At 52.4% G+C, this 19,158-nt stretch overlaps 1 protein-coding gene across 1 annotated transcript; it reads left to right on the plus strand.

Annotated features, from left to right (window-relative positions):
* Positions 1-889: 889 nt before the first annotated feature.
* Positions 890-18,668, plus strand: Atp13a1 (ATPase 13A1). The gene is made up of 26 exons (XM_028786117.1): positions 890-1,361; positions 3,709-3,798; positions 3,914-4,104; positions 7,214-7,286; positions 7,467-7,622; positions 7,719-7,788; positions 7,867-7,973; positions 8,370-8,499; positions 8,602-8,657; positions 9,092-9,218; positions 9,289-9,426; positions 9,519-9,639; positions 10,073-10,230; positions 10,510-10,685; positions 10,759-10,869; positions 11,555-11,680; positions 12,722-12,830; positions 14,035-14,234; positions 14,315-14,411; positions 16,095-16,252; positions 16,323-16,437; positions 16,547-16,743; positions 17,682-17,824; positions 17,913-18,024; positions 18,107-18,250; positions 18,334-18,668. Exons 1-26 carry the CDS (start codon positions 975-977, stop codon positions 18,442-18,444), a joined length of 3,603 nt encoding a protein of 1,200 aa, XP_028641950.1. The 5' UTR covers positions 890-974; the 3' UTR covers positions 18,445-18,668.
* The last annotated feature ends 490 nt before the right edge of the window (positions 18,669-19,158 follow it).

Raw genomic sequence — 19,158 nt, forward strand, 5'->3', positions numbered from 1 at the left:
CCTAAGATGAACTTGAACTTGTCATCTTCCTGCTTCAGCTTTGCTTATACATGAGACCTGCACTACCAAGCAAAGTTAACATTGAAAAGGAATAAAAATAATATATGTTGGACCTGGGCAGGGTGGCACATTCCTTCAATCCCAGCACTCAGGAGTCAAAGGCAGCAGTCATTAAAAGCACTGGCTGCTCTTCCAGAGGACCTGTATTTTATTCCCAGCCCCCATTCACAAGTAACTGTAATTCCAAATACAAGATTCAGACACATTCTTAGGTTCCCTGTAGGAACTGGCACACACACACACAGATAGGTAAACACATAAAGTTTTTTTTAATCTTCAAAAACCTTATGGTCGTGTTCAAATAACAGTACTTGTACAGAATAGTTGGATAAAACATCATAATACACTTCATATAAATATCTAATTTTCCATTTATGTTAATGTGACCATTCTGTGTACTTATTACAGTATGGCTTGCTTGGAAAAGGGACCTATACCTCTACTTTGCGAAAGCTCCGCCTCCTACCAAACCCCGCCCTCAAAAGGTCCCACCTCCTAAAGCTTGTATCTTTAGGTAAGCTTTTCTCCTTCCCGTACTGAGGCTCGTTCCTAGTGACAGATAGATGCCCTAGTAGTTGCTAAGAAGCGCCGGGCTCTTCCGTTACAGGTTCTCTTGATGGTGTTAAGCCCGCCCTGCCTGCCTAATCTTTTCCGGTCTTGGTCGGCCGTGGCCGACCTTAGCAAGCTGATTTGGACCTTTGATACCTTCTTTGTCATGGCAGCGCTCTTAATCTCCTTCCAGCCACAGCCTGTCATGGCGGCGCCCTGAACAGACACTTCTTAACCCGTCTATAGTTTTACCTAGGCGCTTCCTATTCCTGAGGCCACTCATGGTGGCGCTCAGGCCTCACCGGAAGTAATATACCGGAAGTGAGGCGGTGCGTCTGCCGGAAGCCAGCGCAGCGCTGGGAAAGATGGCGGTGGTGGGCAACGCGGTTCCTTGCGGAGCCCGGCCTGGCGGTGCCCGGGACAGCGGGTCTCCTCAGCCTGGGCCGCGATTGCGGCCGGGCCTAGCTGCCGGGCCAGCGCTCATAGCGAGCGGCGACGAACTGGTGGCCGCCGTGTGGCCGTACCGGCGGCTAGCGCTTCTGCGGCGCCTCACCGTGCTGCCGTTTGCCGGGCTGCTGTACCCAGCCTGGCTGGGCGCAGCCGCCAGCGGTTGCTGGGGATGGGGCAACAGCTGGACCCAGGTACCCGAGGCCGCACTGCTGGCGCTCGCCACCATCTGCCTCGCGCACGCACTCACTGTCCTGTCGGGGCATTGGTCTGTGCACGCGCACTGCGCGCTCACCTGCACCCCGGTAAGTGCGCGCGCCCGACCCCGACTGGGACCCAGGCACAATGGGGCCTAGCAGGGATTCTGGGCTGCAGCGGGCTTCCAGCGGCGCCCCCTGTCCTATGACTCAGACGTAATTCTGACCCCGCTGTGACTCGCCATGCAGTTGTGGCGAGGTTATTTTGACTCGCAAGAAACACCTGGAACAGACTTAGAGCAGGACACATATGCTACTGCTTGTGTGAGTTGTTATCTTGGCTCCATATGGTATATTGTTCTTGGGATGGTCCTGCCTTGCTTCTCTATGGTCTCCTATCTTGGTTTTCTTTCTCCTTTTTCTATAAGACAGGATCTCACTATGCAGCCTTGGGTCGTGTAGGACTCACTGAGAACCGCCTATCTCTGTCTCCAGAGTGCTGGGGTCACTATGCCTATGTCACCATTTCTGGCTTTTGGTTTTTTTCCTTCTGTGTGTGTGTGTGAAGTGTTAGACTAGACCTGTGGGGTAATTCCTCAAATGTATGAAGCCAAGTCCTACAGCCCAGTGTTCAGCCTCTGTCCCTTGCTAGTCCCAAAAGAGAGTGTAGTTCATCCTATTGCTGAAGACGGCCAGGAGCTACCTGTCAGTGACTTTATAGCTTAGAGTCTCACGTTATTTGTAAGGTAAGAGTGGTTAAGATGAAGGCTTATCAGGATTTTCAGCAAAACAGTGCAGTGATTCTAAGTTCAGAATTCTAAATACAGTGTCACTACAGGAGGCACTGACTATAAGGTACTCTCGATTGACAGGTAATATCTAGTGACCACACTACAGATCACACCAAATTGGAAGCCTGTGGCACTGATATCTGCTTTGGGTTGGTCTTCAGAAAAGGGAGGCAATGTCAATGACTGCAGGAAAAACCTGCATACCGTCATACACACCCTTTCTGGCTGTGTGTGTGTGCATTGGATTCTCAATGCCAAGAGAAGGCACCCAGTTTCCTTCATTAATATTTATCCCGTAGAGGGGCCCAAATTTCTGATCTTGGCACCCAGCATTAATAGAGGGGGTGTGTGTGCGTGTGTATGTGTGTATGCGTGTACACTCGAGCGATCTCTAGCATTCTAGCTGTCTTTTGGACTGTAGCTAAACAGTAGCTGAGAACTTCCTCTTCTGGGAAGTACTGGGAGGAGCTAAGCAGCCTTGGGTGAAGAGACAGATCAGGGCTGGCTTCGCTCTGGGTTTCAGTTTCACACTACTGTAAAGTGAAAGCTGAAGCACCTTCCTCCAGATTCAGAGGAAAGCCAAGATTCCTGTAAAGCGCAGGCCAGCACCCACCATGGCCCCTGTAAGGCGCAGGCCAGCACCCTCCATGGCCCCTTTACTTGTCTTCCACTGTTAGTTCATCCTTTTGTGTTAGTTTCAGGGTCACCACTGTGTGTCCCGCAGCCACCACCAGTCATTTCATGGCGGAGCAAAAACAGCACATGGGGAAATGTTTCTTGTGTCATGAACGTAACATGGATAAAAACCATTGTGGCAGAGGATGGACTCATTTGTTACTGCAGAAGACAGATAACAGTAAGAGTAGTCCCAGGGAACTTTAGATGGGGCCACCTGGGGAGGACTCCTGAGTAGGTGACATAAAAGCAAAAGCCTAAGCCGGGCAGTGGTGGCGCATGCCTTTAATCCCAGCACTCGGGAGGCAGAGACAGGCGGATTTCTGAGTTCAAGGCCAGCCTGATCTACAGAGTGAGTTCCAGGACAGCCAGGGCTACACAGAGAAACCCTGTCTCAAAAAACAAACAAACAAATAAATAAATAAAAGCAAAAGCCTGAACGGATCAGGGGAGCTAGCTGTGTGAGTGTATGTGCTTTGTGCTGTTGTAGAGGAAGGACGCATGACACCCCCTTGATATCACAACACAGTGTAGTCATAGCATAATTACCTCTGAGGAACCTCACAATTAAGTTACTAAGAAAAAAAGACTCACGATGTTTTAAGTATACTTATTGTTTTGCATCACACCCTTAGCTGTCTTTGACTGCATGTGTCCATAGGCTGTAGGTGGGAACAAGATTCTTAGCTCAGACACAGGCAAGCTGAGTGTCCAGTGTACTGGGGAGCAGTGAGGAGCCAGAGAGAGCCAGTGTGGAGGCAAGTGGGTGGTGGCGAGATGTGGGTGGTGTGAGTGGCGCTCCATATGGACTAGAGCTTAGGGCCAGAATCCTGGGCAGTGAGTTTGCCCTGAGACTTCGGCCTTATAGTACAAAATAGTGATCAAGTGTGGTATCGCCAAGCCAGCACTAGAACCAACACTCCTGACCCTATGAGGAGTGTGTACTTTTGGGTTAACAAGGGCTCAGTAACATCTTTCGTTTTTGACAGGAGTATGATCCCAACAAAGTAACCTTCGTGAAGGTGGTGCCAACCCCCAACAATGGCGCCACTGAGCTGGTGGCCCTACACCGTGACAAGGTAGGAAGGGATGTATACCCTGCAGGGTAGCCGGAACAGGCATTCCTGTGGCAGTCCTGAGCACCAGTGTTCCCCAGGTCAGGGGCTTCTGCCACAAACGCACCTTTCACCCCAGGGTGAAGACGGGCTGGAGGTGCTGTCATTTGAGTTCCAGAAGATCAAGTATTCCTACGATGCCCTGGAGAAAAAGCAGTTCCTCCCAGTGGCCTTCCCAGTGGGAAATGCCTTCTCTTACTATCAGAGCAACAGAGGCTTCCAGGAAGACTCGGAGATCCGAGCTGCAGAGAAGAAGTTTGGGAGAAACAAGTGAGTCCCCGTCTTCCTCGAGGCCCACTGCTGCCCTGCTGTGCTCCTGGTCATGGAGTCCTGGCAACAGCCCAAAAGCTTTGCTTTTTAACCTAGAGTGCTAAGTGACTGTGGCCCTACTGGACAAACCTGCTCTGCTCTGGTTTCCTTCAAATTTGTTTGCCAACAGGGCCCTCAGAGGGCCAGGAGCTAGAACCCTCTGCTTTGTGGTGTGAGACTTTGGTTGAGAGGGTTGCCCTGTCCTTAGTGACATGTGTCTGTTTTCTGGTTTTTGTAATTCCTCTCTTGATTGGGGGAAGGGGGTTCTGCATGTGTGTGCAGATATATGTGGACACCGAGGTCGGCTTCAGGTGTCCTCCCCAGGAGCTATCCCCCTGTTTTCTAAGACAGGGTCTGAACTGGTGCTCACTAAATGTGTGTACTAAGTAGCAGCGTCAGTGGTGCTCCCATCCTTACCTTCTGTTAGCGTGCCGTCTAAGCTCGGCCCCACAGTTACCTGGCAACAGCCAGGTAGGCCTGACACTATAAAAGGGGCTGCTTGGCCCCTCACTCTCTTGGTCTCTTGCCTTTTGCTCCCTCTCTGTCCCCTCGCCCCACCCCCCCTCCCCATTCCCTTATTCCCTTCCCCCCTCTCCATATGCTCATGGCCGACCTGTGCTCCTCTGCTTCTCTTCTCTCTCTCTCTCTCTCTCTCTCTCTCTGCCTCTACTACCCTCTTAACTCCCCTCCCCATGCCCTGAGTAAACTATTCTACACTATACCATCGTGCGGCTGGTCCCTCAGGGGGAAGGGATGCCTTGGCATGGGCCGGCTGAGATATCCCCATCCCTATACTCACCACACCTCCATAGAACATATCCCCTCTCCTCTCTTTATCTTTTTATAAACACATTACCTCCCCAGTGCTGGGATGTTAAGTCCGTGACACTGTGCTTGGCTTTTTCATGGATTCTGTTGCTTGACTGTAAGGCCTCATGCTTTTGAGAGGCAAGCTATCTCTTTGGCCCACCCTTCCCCACAATCATAGAATTAGAAATTTTTTTCTTTATTTTTCTCTTTTCTCTTTATTTTTCCCCCACAGGGTTTCTCTGTGTAGCCCTGGCTGGCCTGGAACTCACTCTGTAGACCAGGCTAGCCTCGAACTCAGAAATCCACCTGCCTCTGCCTCTGCCTCTGCCTCTGCCTCCTGATTGTTGGAATTAAAAGCGTGTACTGTCACCACCCAGCATAGACTCAGATTCTAACTTGAAATTTCTGTTCGGCTGTTTGCTTATGTGCATCTCAGCACATTAGAGATGGTGGTGACGCACTGGGGCACCGTTCAGTGGCTGAGTGCTTGCCTAATGGACACGAATGATTCCACCCAACTCACTGCAAAAGAAAAACAAACCAAAACACATTGGTGCCTCGTAGGACAACAGATGCTCCGTACAGACTTTATCCGTTCACCTTTTACTAAAACAAAGGTGCTGATATGCTATAGGAGGACAGCCCAAAATGAGGCACCAAACACCGTTATTTGGCATCATGGCCTGCATGGTGTTGGCCCTTGACAGTGCTTAATCCGGGAACTTGTGGAGATCTTAGCAGATTGTTTTCTCTCTGGGGCTGTACATGGAACCTGGTGTCTGGAACATGCCAGATAGGAGACCTGCCACTGAGTCATACCCCTAGCTGAGAACCCCTGAGGTTCTTTCATGACTCTGTTGCTTTTCAGTAAATGTAAATGTTAACTACACCCAGTCTGAATTAGAAGCATCATTTGTTGGTCTCTGCAACCCTGATAATGACCATATTCATGGCCTGGGACAGATTTTATGCTGTCTCTGTGGGTGTTTTTGTTTTCAAACTATGGGATACTCTGGTTTCCTCTTCTCATATCCCACCACTTGTGGGAAGCCTGTGAGTGTCCTTGAATTATGAGAGTAGAGCAGAGGAGGCCCGAGTCAAACTAGGTGACCACATGCTACTGCAGAAGCCACCCTAGGGACAAGCTACTTGAACCCTAGGACTTACTCAGAGAAAATATAACAAATCCCAAGGCCAGTAAGATGCTCAGTTGGTATGGGCCCTTGTCATCAAGTCTGACAACCTGAGTTTGATCCCAGGACCATGTAAGGAGATCCCACACCGTGTAAGGAGAGAACCAGATCCTGCAACTTTTTCTCTGACTGCCACACATACACTGTGTCATAGGCATGCCATCCTCTGTCTTACATAGAGAGGAAAAATATTTTTTAAAGAGGGCCATGCATTGCAGTATATGTCTTTAATCCCAATACTTGGGAGGCAGAAACAATTGGATCTCTGTGAATTCAGGCCAGCTAAAGATACATAAGTGGGAACCTGTTTCAGCCAAGAAAAGAGGGGGAGAAATGCAGTTCTAGGGGTGGGGGCTGGAGTTCTCCTAACAATGACAAAGTCCAGAGTTCCATCCCTACCACCACATGGCCATGTTGCCACACTGCTGTTTTCTCAGCACTCAAAGACAGAGGCAGAGATAACAGGAGTTCAGAGCTCCTCCATGGCCCTGTAAGGAGTTTGAGGATAGCCTGGGCTTCTTGAAACCTGACTCAGAAAAAGAACATTCAGCCAGGCGGTGGTGGCGCACGCCTTTAATCCCAGCACTTGGGAGGCAGAGGCAGGCGGATTTCTGAGTTTGAGAGTTCAAGGCTAGCCTGGTCTACAGAGTGAGTTCCAGGATAGCCAGGGCTACACAGAGAAACCATGTCTCAAAAAACAAAAAAAAAAAAACAAAAAAAAAAAAAAGAAAAGAAAGAAAAAGAACATTCAGTTCCAGTGGGGAATGGGCTCTGTCACCAGGGTCCCATTCTCCCAGACAGACACCCCTATCCTACTGTCTCATCTTACCCCGGGTGGGAGGTATTAGAAAGAGCCACAGGGTTTAGCAGAGCAGGTGTCAGTGTGGAAGGACTGCCATCCAGTCTGCATGTGGCTGGTGAGCTGGTGGGGACAAAGTCAAGTGTAGCCCCCCACCTTGAGTGTCCTGTGTCTTCAGAAAACTGCAGAGGTTTCTAGTTGGAGGTGTCAGAAGCAGGGCCTCCACATCTTCAGCCTCACCCAGGAATTCAGGCATGTTTTTTTGCAGGGCCGAGATGGTGGTGCCCGACTTCTCCGAGCTCTTCAAGGAGAGGGCCACAGCCCCTTTCTTCGTGTTTCAGGTAATACAACAGCTCTGGTCCTTGTGGCAGCTCCTCCTCTGGGTCTGTCACAGCCAGAGTGAGTCTGACTGCCACTTCCAAACCCCAGAGCCTCTCCCTATCCTCGGGGATCGTTGATATTTGCCAGGGTTTCTGGTCACAGGACAGGTTGGCGAGACCTGACAGGCTGCCGATTCACAGGTATTCTGCGTTGGGCTCTGGTGCCTGGACGAGTATTGGTACTACAGTGTCTTCACTCTGTCCATGCTGGTGGCTTTCGAGGCTTCCCTAGTGCAGCAGCAGATGAGGAACATGTCAGAGATCCGAAAGATGGGTAACAAGCCCCACATGATACAGGTGTGACTGATGGGACAGTTGGGTGGTGACCCTGCCCACCCAAGTGGACACCATGCATATGCTATGCTGACAGACTTCCCCTACTCATAATCCCAGGTCTACCGCAGCCGAAAGTGGAGGCCCGTCGCCAGCGATGACATTGTTCCTGGGGACATCGTGTCCATCGGTGAGGCAAGATTCCCACCCCCTCAGGCAGAAGTCCTTACCTTAGCTAGTGGCTGACTCTCTTGCCTGCACCTTGCAGGCCGCTCCCCCCAGGAGAACCTGGTGCCATGCGATGTACTCCTGCTCCGGGGCCGCTGCATTGTGGATGAGGCCATGCTCACTGGGGAGTCTGTGCCACAAATGAAGGTGATGGACGGGACCCATAGCTCATCCCCAGTTTATGAAGAATGGCATAGGGCAGGAGAGGCCAGGGCCAGGCGGTCCCTGCCGCACACAAGTGGCAGAGGCAGGTGGGCTGGAGTCATTTCTGGAGGTGTCTAGAGCCAGGTGGAAGGAAATGAGGATATTCAGTTGAGATGGGCATAGGGATTCCAGGGAATTCTCTTTATATCATTGAGGGAGGCCTAGTGCAGATCACAAGGCATTGACTCCACCTTAAGGCATTAAGTCCTGTGGTGAGGAGGCACCTGCCAAGGTAATTGGGACTTGCTGACCTAAGTAGGGGCTACTCATGGGAGTCAGGCAAGTCCTTGGAGGAGGCTGAAGTAAGGCTGTCACCCCAGTCTGATGGTTCCTTTTCAGGAGCCCATTGAAGACTTGAGCCCAGACCGAGTTCTAGACCTGCAGGCTGACGCTCGGCTGCATGTCATCTTTGGGGGCACCAAGGTGGTGCAGCACATCCCCCCACAGAAGGCCACCTCGGGCCTGAAGCGTAGGTGCCTCAGGGGTGTCTTGGGTATCTTGCACCTGTTACAGTATGAAGGAGATGGGACGGGGGTGCTAACAGCAAGTGCCTCTCTGCTTGTTCCCTCAGCCGTCGACAATGGTTGTGTGGCCTTTGTCCTGAGAACTGGATTCAACACATCCCAGGTATGGTATTTGATTCCATGTAGGAGGGCCCAAAGTGTGTGACGGCTCCTCCCAGAACTCTCACCCTAAGGCCAATGTCAGCCTGCTTGTCCTGGGCTGTGATAGCAGTAGATATGCCCCGGGTAGTCTGGCTGTTACCATTCCCAGGACATGGATGTTAAGTGAGATGCTCTAGTAAACGCTTCAGGGTTCTGCCTGAGGGGTGATGAAAGCCTGTCTGCTTCCTTTGCATTTTCCTGCCCTCCCCTGTGGCCCTGTGGCTGGCCTTCTTAACTCTTGGTGGAAACCTAATTCCTTGTCTGCCTACTTCATCGTCTGAGGCAGGCATTGCTGTTTCCTAGAAAGAGAAGCTAACCTCGTCGCTTTCAGGAAGTGGAGGGCACTATTCCCCCACAGACCTCTCAAGAAAGACTGTGTCCTGCCTATCCTTGCAGGGCAAGCTACTACGTACAATTCTCTTTGGGGTAAAGAGGGTCACTGCAAACAACTTGGAGACCTTTATCTTCATCCTCTTCCTCCTGGTTTTCGCCATTGCAGCAGCTGCATATGTGTGGATTGAAGGTAAGCACCCTGAGAGCTCCTCATCTGCAGCCTCATCTCCGCCCCAGGCTGCCAGGCCCTATTTCCACAGGGACCAAGGACCCCAGCCGGAACCGTTACAAACTATTTCTGGAGTGCACCCTCATCCTCACCTCGGTTGTGCCCCCTGAACTGCCCATTGAGCTGTCCCTGGCTGTCAACACCTCCCTCATCGCCCTGGCCAAGCTCTGTGAGTGCTAGGTGATTGCTGGGGCATTGCATAGGACATCAAGAGCCTGGATGGAGGGACCCTCTGACCCCAGATCATACCTCCATCCCCAGACATGTACTGCACGGAGCCTTTCCGGATCCCCTTCGCTGGCAAGGTCGAAGTGTGTTGCTTTGACAAGACGGGTACCTTGACCAGTGACAGCCTGGTGGTGCGAGGCGTGGCAGGGCTGAGGTGAGCATACAGGAATTCTGCCACACACACACACACACACACACACACACACACGCACAGCAAATAGACCCAAGCTTGGTGTGAGCCTCCACTGGAGCCCTGCCTCTGAGGTTCCCTTAGAGAGGGTCCTGTGTGATCGTCAGTATGAGTGACATCAGAGGTAGGTAGGAAGTTGGCTCAGTCCCAGAACCGCTAGCCACAGACCTGTTGCCTCATCTGTTGGAACTTCAGGAGTCATCCTTGAGCTCAGTACTCTCAAAGGACCACCCCTTTCCCCAAGGTATCCTTAGTGAATAGCACGCTGAGTACTAGCAGCCTGGGGTGGTCTCTGGCAGTATTCACTGAGGGCTCCCAGGTTCCCTGGTGGAGGTGGAGGTGCAGTTCACCCCCACACCTCTATCCACCTTGTAACCAACTGTCTTCATCTCCGCAGAGATGGGAAAGAGGTGACCCCAGTGTCCAGCATTCCCATAGAAACACACCGGGCCCTGGCCTCGTGCCACTCGCTCATGCAGCTGGATGACGGCACCCTAGTGGGTGACCCTCTGGAAAAGGCCATGCTGACAGCTGTAGACTGGACATTGACCAAAGGTGAGGGGCTGGCATTCAAGGTCTGGCATGGGCAGCCTCTTGTCCTGGGCAGCAGGCCCATGATAGTGACACTCCTCCAGGCTAGTGCCCAGGCTAGCTTCACATCGGTGTCTTCTTGGGTCTGTTGGTGTCCAGCCTTCCCTGCCTGATCCACTGTACCTGCTGTGTCCAGCAGGATTCTGGGGGTGCTGGGATGGGAAAGTTGGGGCAGGGAGGTGGGGGGGCTTGGCTACCTCTCTGGAGCAAAGCCCCTCAGGACTCGTACTTATTTGTTTCCAGATGAGAAAGTATTCCCCCGAAGTATTAAAACTCAGGGGCTGAAAATTCACCAGCGCTTTCATTTTGCCAGTGCCCTAAAGCGAATGTCTGTGCTCGCCTCCTACGAGAAGCTTGGCTCCACTGACCTCTGCTACATCGCGGCTGTGAAGGGGGCCCCCGAAACCCTGCACTCTATGGTGAGCCAACACCAGCCCTGGGGTTAAGGGTCAGACAGGGATCAAGCAGTGACATCCCCCCTGTTCCCTGCAGTTTTCCCAGTGCCCACCTGACTACCACCACATCCACACTGAGATCTCTCGGGAGGGAGCCCGTGTCCTGGCTCTGGGATACAAGGAGCTAGGGCATCTCACGCATCAGCAGGTAAGGGCCTGCCACACTTAGCAGCCCTGTTAGCCCACCACAGCTTTCTCGGCACCTTCTTCCTCTGCTCTGGGATATCCTGGGCGCCTCCTCAGGGAAGGCCTTAGTGGATCCATGCCTGTCCATTCCTAACTGCCACCTGTCCCCACTGCCCTCTCACATGCTTCTTGGTCCTGGTCCAGTCTGCTCACCCCTACAGCCAGCCATCCCTCTAGAGTGTACGTCAGCTGACAGACAGGCTTGACTATGGAGGCCATTCAAGCCAGGACACAGCCGTTCCTCCTGCATTGTGCTTGCCTTGCTGCTGTTCTGGAGAACCCTATTTGTCCCGAGCCTGTCTGTCCCCCTGGACCTGTCCACCCTGAGCCCTGCCTTGACTCTGACCTCTATGGTCTTCATCATCTGCTGTCCTTGATACTTCTTGGTTGCCCCAAGGGTGGTGGCCTTGCATAGTCCATGTCCATAGTCATGAGGTATAGTAGGTACACTTGGGTCTAGACCTCATTGTCAGTAGCTGCACCCCACTTTGCACCTGCCTTGCCTCTCCTCTCCCAGCACCAACACACATGCACAGTGGCTCTAGTTGCTGAGGCACTAACTTGCCTTGCTCACTGTTCCACTCCGGGAGATGGGAAGAGGCTGGTTGGAAGGGCAGATGGTAAAGGTATCCCACATCTGTCAACAGGCCCGGGAGGTCAAGCGGGAAGCGCTGGAGTGCAGCCTCAAGTTTGTGGGCTTCATCGTGGTCTCCTGTCCACTCAAAGCTGATTCAAAGGCTGTGATCCGAGAGATCCAGAATGCATCCCATAGGGTATGAGCAAACCGAGAGGTAGGGGTAGGGAGGTGGCCACAGAGGACTATGCCACCCTTTGGGTCTCAACAGTGAGGAAACCACAGGTTTTTTGTTGGTTTTTTGTTTTGTTTTGTTTTGTTTTGTTTTTTTGTTTTGTTTTTTTTGAGACAGGGTTTCTCTGTGTAGCCCTGGCTGTCCTGGAACTCACTCTGTAGACCAGGCTGGCCTCGAACTCAGGGATCCACCTGCCTCTGCCTCCCAGAGTGGGATATAGCTGGCACTCTCAGAGTTAGGTAGAGAATGCTCTTCAGCATGGCGCCTCCTGCAACACACATCACCTACCTCCTCAGACTCTGATGAGAAGCAGCTAGAAGCTTGAGACCATACCTGTCCTTGTGAGCAGTCCCAGCTCCCAGCAAGAGGCAGATAGCAGCTGGTCCCCAAGGAGCCCCCATAGGTCGCATCCTACCTTCCTCTCTTTTCTGTCCCTAGAATGTTCTTTGTACAGACAGGTATAGGCTCTGGGCGCTGACAGTCAAGAGCTAATTTTTAACTTGTGTTTTAAGTTAAATCCCAGAAGGTGTATTTCTGAGTTCGAGGCCAGCCTGGTCTACAGAGTGAGTTCCAGGACAGCCAGGGCTACACAGAGAAACCCTGTCTCGAAGAAGAAAAAAAAAAAAAAGCAAATTAAGAGAACTTGCCACTCGAGTTTGGATCCTAGCACCCACAAAATACTTATGACCTCAGCTGTTAGGGACCTGACATCTTTTCCGCCTTCATATTCAAAGGTGTACATATCAAAAAGTAAATTATTTTAAGAAGCAGTCCATTGGGACTGAACTGTGACGCAGCATGTGCTTGGTGTAAGCAGCCCTGGGTGCCAGCCCAGTCCCATGATGAGCACAGCCCTGCATTTGTATAGCACTCCCTGGGCTTGTGGGCTGTGCTTTCCCATGGAGATGGCCTTTTCCCTCATACTTCCTGAGGAGGAGCTGTGAGGTCACGATAAGAGCTCTGCCCAACATGTCTTGCCTGCTGAGCCTGCGCCCTGTCCCGTAGGTGGTCATGATCACAGGAGACAACCCGCTTACTGCCTGCCATGTAGCTCAGGAGCTGCACTTCATTGACAAGGCCCACACGCTCATCTTGCATCCTCCCTCAGAGAAAGGTAAGGCCGTGTAGCTGGGGCCCTAGTCCCAAGCCAGTGTTACCACTATTCACCGCTGATCATAATTGATGTCAACCCCACTTGAAGGAGGCCTCAGAACATGGGCAGTGTGGTGTATGGTGCTGTGAGGGCGTCATGGTTCCTGAGTCTGCCATGTTTGTTTACAACAGGCCTCATGCCTCATCCTTGCCTACCTTCTGCTGGGCAGGGCATTCCTGTGCCATTATCCAGGGAATGCCAGGTTCCCAACACCTGATTAGGGTACCAGTTGCCCAGTGCTGAAGGTGGCAGATCCTGGGTAAAAGGCATGGCCTGTCGTTAGCATATCTGTCTGCCCAACCCTGCACCATGGGCAGCTTCCACGCACATCGTGGAAGAGTTAAATCAAAACTTGCTGTTGGCATCTTGAGTCCCAGTAAGGGGGCTGGGGACTCACACAGGAGTCCACTTAGCTAGATGTAGGGTTCACTCCCATCAGCCCAGCAGGAAGACTGCTGTTATCTAGATCAGCCTGGGATACACAGTGACTTCCAGGCACGTTTTTGCATACATGTCTTCTAAGACCAGCCTTAGGGGACCCTTCCTACATAGGTAAATGAACCCACTTCTTACTTGGGTCCCTTGATATCTCTCGGAGCAGGACCTATGTGAGGAGCAGTGGGTACCCCAACACAGGGTGGAGAATCCACACAGGGGTGGTAGGTACATATAGCTAAAAAGGTTTCTAGAACCTTCCACTGCCTCTCAGAGAAGTTGGTCACTACTCTGAATCGTTGGCCCCAGGTCTCCCTCCATGCTAGCCTCATATACCATGTTCTTGGACCTAAGGATTGTGTATAGGTGACCCTAAAGTGATCATTGTTAACTGTTGGTGGATTTGAGCTTCAGAAATAAAAGCAGGTCCCATGAGGCTTAACATGGGAGGAATCTGGTTCCAAGAGTGCTGGAGTTCAGGCTGGTAGCGGAGAGATTTGTAGACAAGGGACCAGCGTCAGGAGAAGGTGGCTTCATGCCTGAGACCAGGCCTTTTGTTTGCACACAGCCTTGTCATGCAGCTACTGGAGCAGTGCTCAAGTTCCTTCCTCAACTGGATCTGAGGGTGTGTCTGTGTTCCCTGTGAAATGTCCAGAGCAGGGGCAGGTTCTGGGTGAGGCTGTGATGTTGTCCCAGGGGTCACAACCCTAACCATAGATGTGACCCACAGGCCAGCCTTGTGAGTGGCGCTCCATTGATAACAGCATCATACTGCCTCTGACCCTGGGCTCCACCAAGGCACTGGCCCTGGAGCACGCGCTGTGCCTCACAGGTGATGGCTTGGCTCACCTGCAGGCTGTGGACCCCCAGCAGCTGCTCCGCCTCATCCCTCATGTGCAGGTGTTTGCCCGTGTGGCCCCCAAGCAGAAGGTATGTGCAAGACCCTGGGGTTGGGCACTGGGGGCCTTGGGGATGGCTGCAGCCCCATCTGTGTCATGTGTACCATGCAGGAATTTGTCATCACTAGCCTGAAGGAGCTGGGTTATGTGACCCTTATGTGTGGAGACGGCACCAACGACGTGGGTGCACTGAAGCACGCTGATGTGGGTGAGCTCCAATGGCTGGGAGCTTTGTCTCCATCACTAGTGTGGGCACATCTCACCTGGCCCTGTCACTCAGAGACTGGTGCATTTGATAGCTGGTGGTGTGGCTTTGTGTGTGGCTCCTGCCTAGAATCCTCCAATGAGAGGCAGGGAATGTACCTCAGCAGTAGATGTCTTCCTTATCTGTGCAAAGTCCTAGATTTCATCTCGAACACTGACAAAGTAAGTCATTTTAATTAAGAACCTCCCTGGGCAGTGGTGCTCATCCAGCCAGAGGTCTGTCTTCCCAGAGCTCAAGAGAATTGGGGATTCAAGTTCATTCTTGCCTGTGCAGTGAGTTCAAGGCTAGCCTAGTTATATGGAACCCCCAGTCTGTAAAAAGGAAATCTTGAGGGGCTACAAGGTCAGAAAAGGGTATAGGAGCAGAGGGTAAGAGGAGAGGAAGTTGGGGGCATTGTTTTGCAAATCCCACCACCAAGTTTAGTTGCCACAGGTCACTGTCAGGACAAGGGTTGACAGTCCTCGACTCCAAAAGCTAAATAAGCTTTGGTCTTTCTGCTTTTTCCCATCTTCATGCGTTGTCTGGAGTTCTTGCCCTCAGACTTTTCTCTTGAGTAATTAGTTTCTTTGGAGGCCAAGTTTTCAGTTGCTCATTTTAGGGTCTGATGAGACTCTCCCTACCTCCTCCAACCCCCTTCCTCCAACTCCCCCCACCCCCCTTTGTCTGTGTAGCCCTGGCTGCTCTGGAACTTGTTCTGTAGACTGGACTGGCCTTGCACTCAGAGATCCACCTCCCTTGGCCTCCCAAGTGATATGATTAAAGGCGTGTGCCACCACTGCCTGTCTGAGGTTCTGAGGAGATTTTTGTGCTCGTTTGAGCCTGGATCTCTATGTATTGCATGGCCTAGAACTCAAGATCCTCTTGCCTCAGACTCCAGAGGGTTGGGATAACAGGTGTGCCTCCACCAGCATGGTTTTGACACATCTGAACTGGCGTTGGCATTTGCTTATTTTTTGTTGTTGTTTTGTTTTTGTTTTTAAATAACAAGTGCTTATAATTTTATGGGAGCAATGCTAGTTCTCTTTTTACGAACTGAAATTATTGACTTTTGTTTTAATGGTTCTGGCTGGGCAGTGGCAGTATATGCCTTCAAATACCAGTTCTTGGGAGACAGAAGCAGATAGACCTCTGAGTTAAGAGGCCAGCCTGGCCTACAGAGTAAGTTCCAGGACAGATAGGGCTACACAGAGAAACCCTGTCTCAAGAGGATACAGTTTTGACTCTGGGGTTGACTTTGGGGCCTTGAGCATGGGGGACAGACACTTCCACTGAGCTTCGTCCCCAGCCCTCATCGACTTTCTCCCCGTTTATTAGTATGTATTGGTGAGCACATGCCTGCCACCACATAGCTGTGAAGGTCAGAGGACAGCTTTATGGAATTGGTTCTTTTCACATTCACATGAATGCCAGGCATGTGTGGTAAATGCTTTAATGTCAAGCCATTCACTAGCAAAACAAGGTGACCAGTCTCTGAGGGCACTATAGGGTAGTCAGGTGAAATGAGAGTGCCTTGGAACTGGTGGGGGGAGGTAGGCAGGTGGACAGCCTGGGGTTTAGCTCTGCAGCTGAACACACTGGTACCTGACCCTGGGCCCTTTCCATCCCTCCCTCCCAATGCCTTCTCAGGTGTAGCACTCTTGGCCAATGCCCCTGAAAGGGTTGTAGAACGGCGGCGACGGCCAAGGGACAGCCCAGTCCTGAGCAACAGTGCCCCCAGAGTCTCCAGGTCAACCAAACAGAAATCGGCACTCCTCTCTCCTGAGGAGCCACCAGCCTCCCACAGGGTGAGTGTTCAGATCGGAAATACCCACAACCCTTGCTAGCCAGGGCTGACCCCTGCCACCCACCCCACAGGACCGCCTGAGCCAGGTGCTGCGGGACCTGGAGGACGAGAGCACCCCCATTGTGAAGCTGGGGGATGCCAGCATTGCAGCACCCTTCACCTCCAAGCTCTCCTCCATCCAGTGCAGTGAGTCCCAAGCTCTGAGCCCCGTTGCCCAGCACCCTACCCAGTTGTGCCCAGAACCAGCACCCATACCCACCAGCATCCTGGCCTCTCATTTGCTGCTTCCCCACAGTCTGCCACGTGATCAAGCAGGGCCGGTGTACACTGGTGACGACACTGCAGATGTTCAAGATCCTGGCCCTCAATGCCCTCATCCTGGCATACAGCCAAAGTGTCCTCTACCTGGAGGGTGTCAAGTTCAGCGACTTCCAGGCCACCCTGCAGGGGCTGCTGCTGGCTGGCTGCTTCCTCTTCATTTCCCGCTCCAAGGTGGGCCCTGGACCCCTAGGGCTGGCCGGGGACATTCCAGGAACACTTGTGGGTTGGGATCATCATTCCCCAAGTTATAGACAGAGGCTAGACCCCAAAGGCAAGAATGTCCCTGAGATTGTGCAGGACATACAGACAGGGTCAGGCCTGGCTAGCTACCAGTGGTACAGCTTAGGGTCTGCCACTGTCTGAGCTTGGGGTTCAGGCAGGTCACAGCCCTAGGGCAAAGGAAGTGATGAATGAAAACAAGCAGAAGACACAGCACTGTGAGGGAGAAAGTGTGTCACAGGCTTCAGGGGCTGGCCTCAGGGACAGCCAGGGAGGCCTCCTGAGGAAAGGGTGCTGCCACAACCAGGTGTCTTCACTGGTCGCTGAGGTGGTGAAATAGAGGTCCCAGGGGCCAGAGGGTGCGTGTGTCAACTTCCCATCCAGGTGAGGAAAGGCACAGAGCAACTTGAAACACAAGATCTGTCTTGACTGAGGCTTCCAGAAGTTTCAGGCCATATTTAGAGCTGCTCACCTCACGGTTGCTACAAGGGGAAGGCCAGGGATTGTCCCCAAGGCTGCACCTTTATGCAGGCTCCACCATCTAAGCTTTTAGATGTCTGGGCATGAGGCCAGAGTCTTAGATCACTTTCCAAAGCCATACCATAACATGCTCCCTGGGTCATCTGGGGATGTTTCAGATCCCACCCTAGTAAGAATGGAAGTAGCAGGCTGGATAGACCAGGCCCACCCCCAGGCCCAAGGCTCTGACTGCTGTCTTGGAGTAGAGAGTAAATCTGTTTTCCTGATAGAGCCCTCCATTGCTAGCATGGAATACCAACTATCTTGGATATAGCCTACCCCTGGGTCAGGACCAAACAAGATGTCTGAGGCAGGAGTATCACCTTATAGTTAAGAGAGTGAGCTGGCTGACTGTCAGTTCTGCCCCACAGCCTCTCAAGACTCTTTCCCGAGAGCGACCTCTGCCCAACATCTTCAACCTATACACCATCCTTACGGTGATGCTGCAATTCTCTGTCCACTTCCTGAGCCTGGTCTACCTATACCGTGAGGCCCAGGCACGCAGCCCTGAGAAGTAAGTGGGGTTCTGGGAAGAGAGGAGGCAGCAGGAAGCTACAGTGGGTGCCTGAGCAGAAGGGCATTGACACCCATGTGCCCTGCAGGCAGGAACAGTTTGTAGACCTATACAAGGAGTTTGAGCCAAGCCTGGTCAACAGCACGGTGTATATCATGGCCATGGCCATGCAGATGGCTACCTTCGCCATCAACTACAAGGTGAGGCCCTGCATGCCTGCCCATTCCCACCTGGCCTAGCCCTGCTCAGCCCTCTCCAAGCAGTAGTGTCTTTTCATTACAGGGCCCACCCTTCATGGAGAGCCTGCCTGAGAACAAGCCCCTGGTGTGGAGTCTGGCAGTGTCCGTGCTGGCCATCATTGGCTTGCTCCTTGGTTCCTCACCTGACTTCAACAGCCAGTTTGGCCTTGTGGACATCCCTGTAGAGGTGAGTGGCTCTGAGCAGTGGCCCTGGTTCATCCTGGCCCAGCTCAGCCACAGGCTCAGCTCAGCCTGCTTCCTCCTTGACAGTTCAAGCTGGTCATCGGCCAGGTCCTGGCCTTGGACTTCTGCCTGGCACTCCTGGCTGACCGTGTCCTACAGTTCTTTTTGGGGACTCCGAAGCTGAGAGTGCCTTCCTGAGAAGATGGATGGTGCTGGTATCCACTGCCTACCCTGGCTGCCACTGAACAGGAAAACCACGGTTGCCCCAGGAGGGAACACTGTTCCCATCTCCACAGTGAGGCAGCCCTGCCTTGCTCTTGGAAGACTGAGTTGGGACCCTTGTGGGCATCCCCTGGCCGGGCTAGTAGAAGAGTCCTGGCTAGCACCTTTGGTAAATAAATCGGCGTCTGCAATTTTATAAAGCTTGCTTCCACTTGTCTGTGCCACACAGGGCCCCTGGGAATTGGAGGGGCCAGGAATCAAGCAGGACCTGGCATCACCACAGGCCCAGAGGAGAAAGACACCCTCTGTGGGCATTCAGCATTTTGCAGGCTAAGCCTGGACCTAGGACCTCATGTTTTCTAGTGTCATGCACAGCCTATGTCTGTTGGGTTTTTAACATGTCAGGCCTGAGAGGCTAACAGTGCCTTCCGAAGTGCTGACAGATCCTGCCCGGAAGGGACAGATCTAGCTCAGGTTGTAGCCGCCGTCTCATGCCACAAGTGTGGCTGTAACTGGCCACCCTGGATAGTCTCCGTACATGTGGGGGGGTCACAGTGCATGGTGTTTGTGGCCCTGCCTGCCCCTAAAAACACTGCTTTGAAAGGGAGCCGACCACCTCAGGAGCCTCACCCAACCAGACAGTGGTTTGCACTTTTTTTTTAAGATTTATTTTATGTATATGAGTACTCT

This window comes from Grammomys surdaster, unplaced genomic scaffold, assembly GCF_004785775.1.
Source record: "Grammomys surdaster isolate TR1022 unplaced genomic scaffold, NIH_TR_1.0 125429, whole genome shotgun sequence".
Lineage (NCBI taxonomy): Eukaryota > Metazoa > Chordata > Mammalia > Rodentia > Muridae > Grammomys > Grammomys surdaster.

Coding starts and splice junctions, on each gene's coding strand:
- Atp13a1 (XM_028786117.1), top strand. CDS start 975: ATGGCGGTGGTGGGCAACGCGGTTCCTTGCGGAGCCCGGCCTGGCGGT. Junction 7,623..7,718: donor ACAAGCCCCACATGATACAG/GTGTGACTGATG, acceptor TCATAATCCCAG/GTCTACCGCAGCCGAAAGTG. Junction 12,831..14,034: donor GCATCCTCCCTCAGAGAAAG/GTAAGGCCGTGT, acceptor TGTGACCCACAG/GCCAGCCTTGTGAGTGGCGC.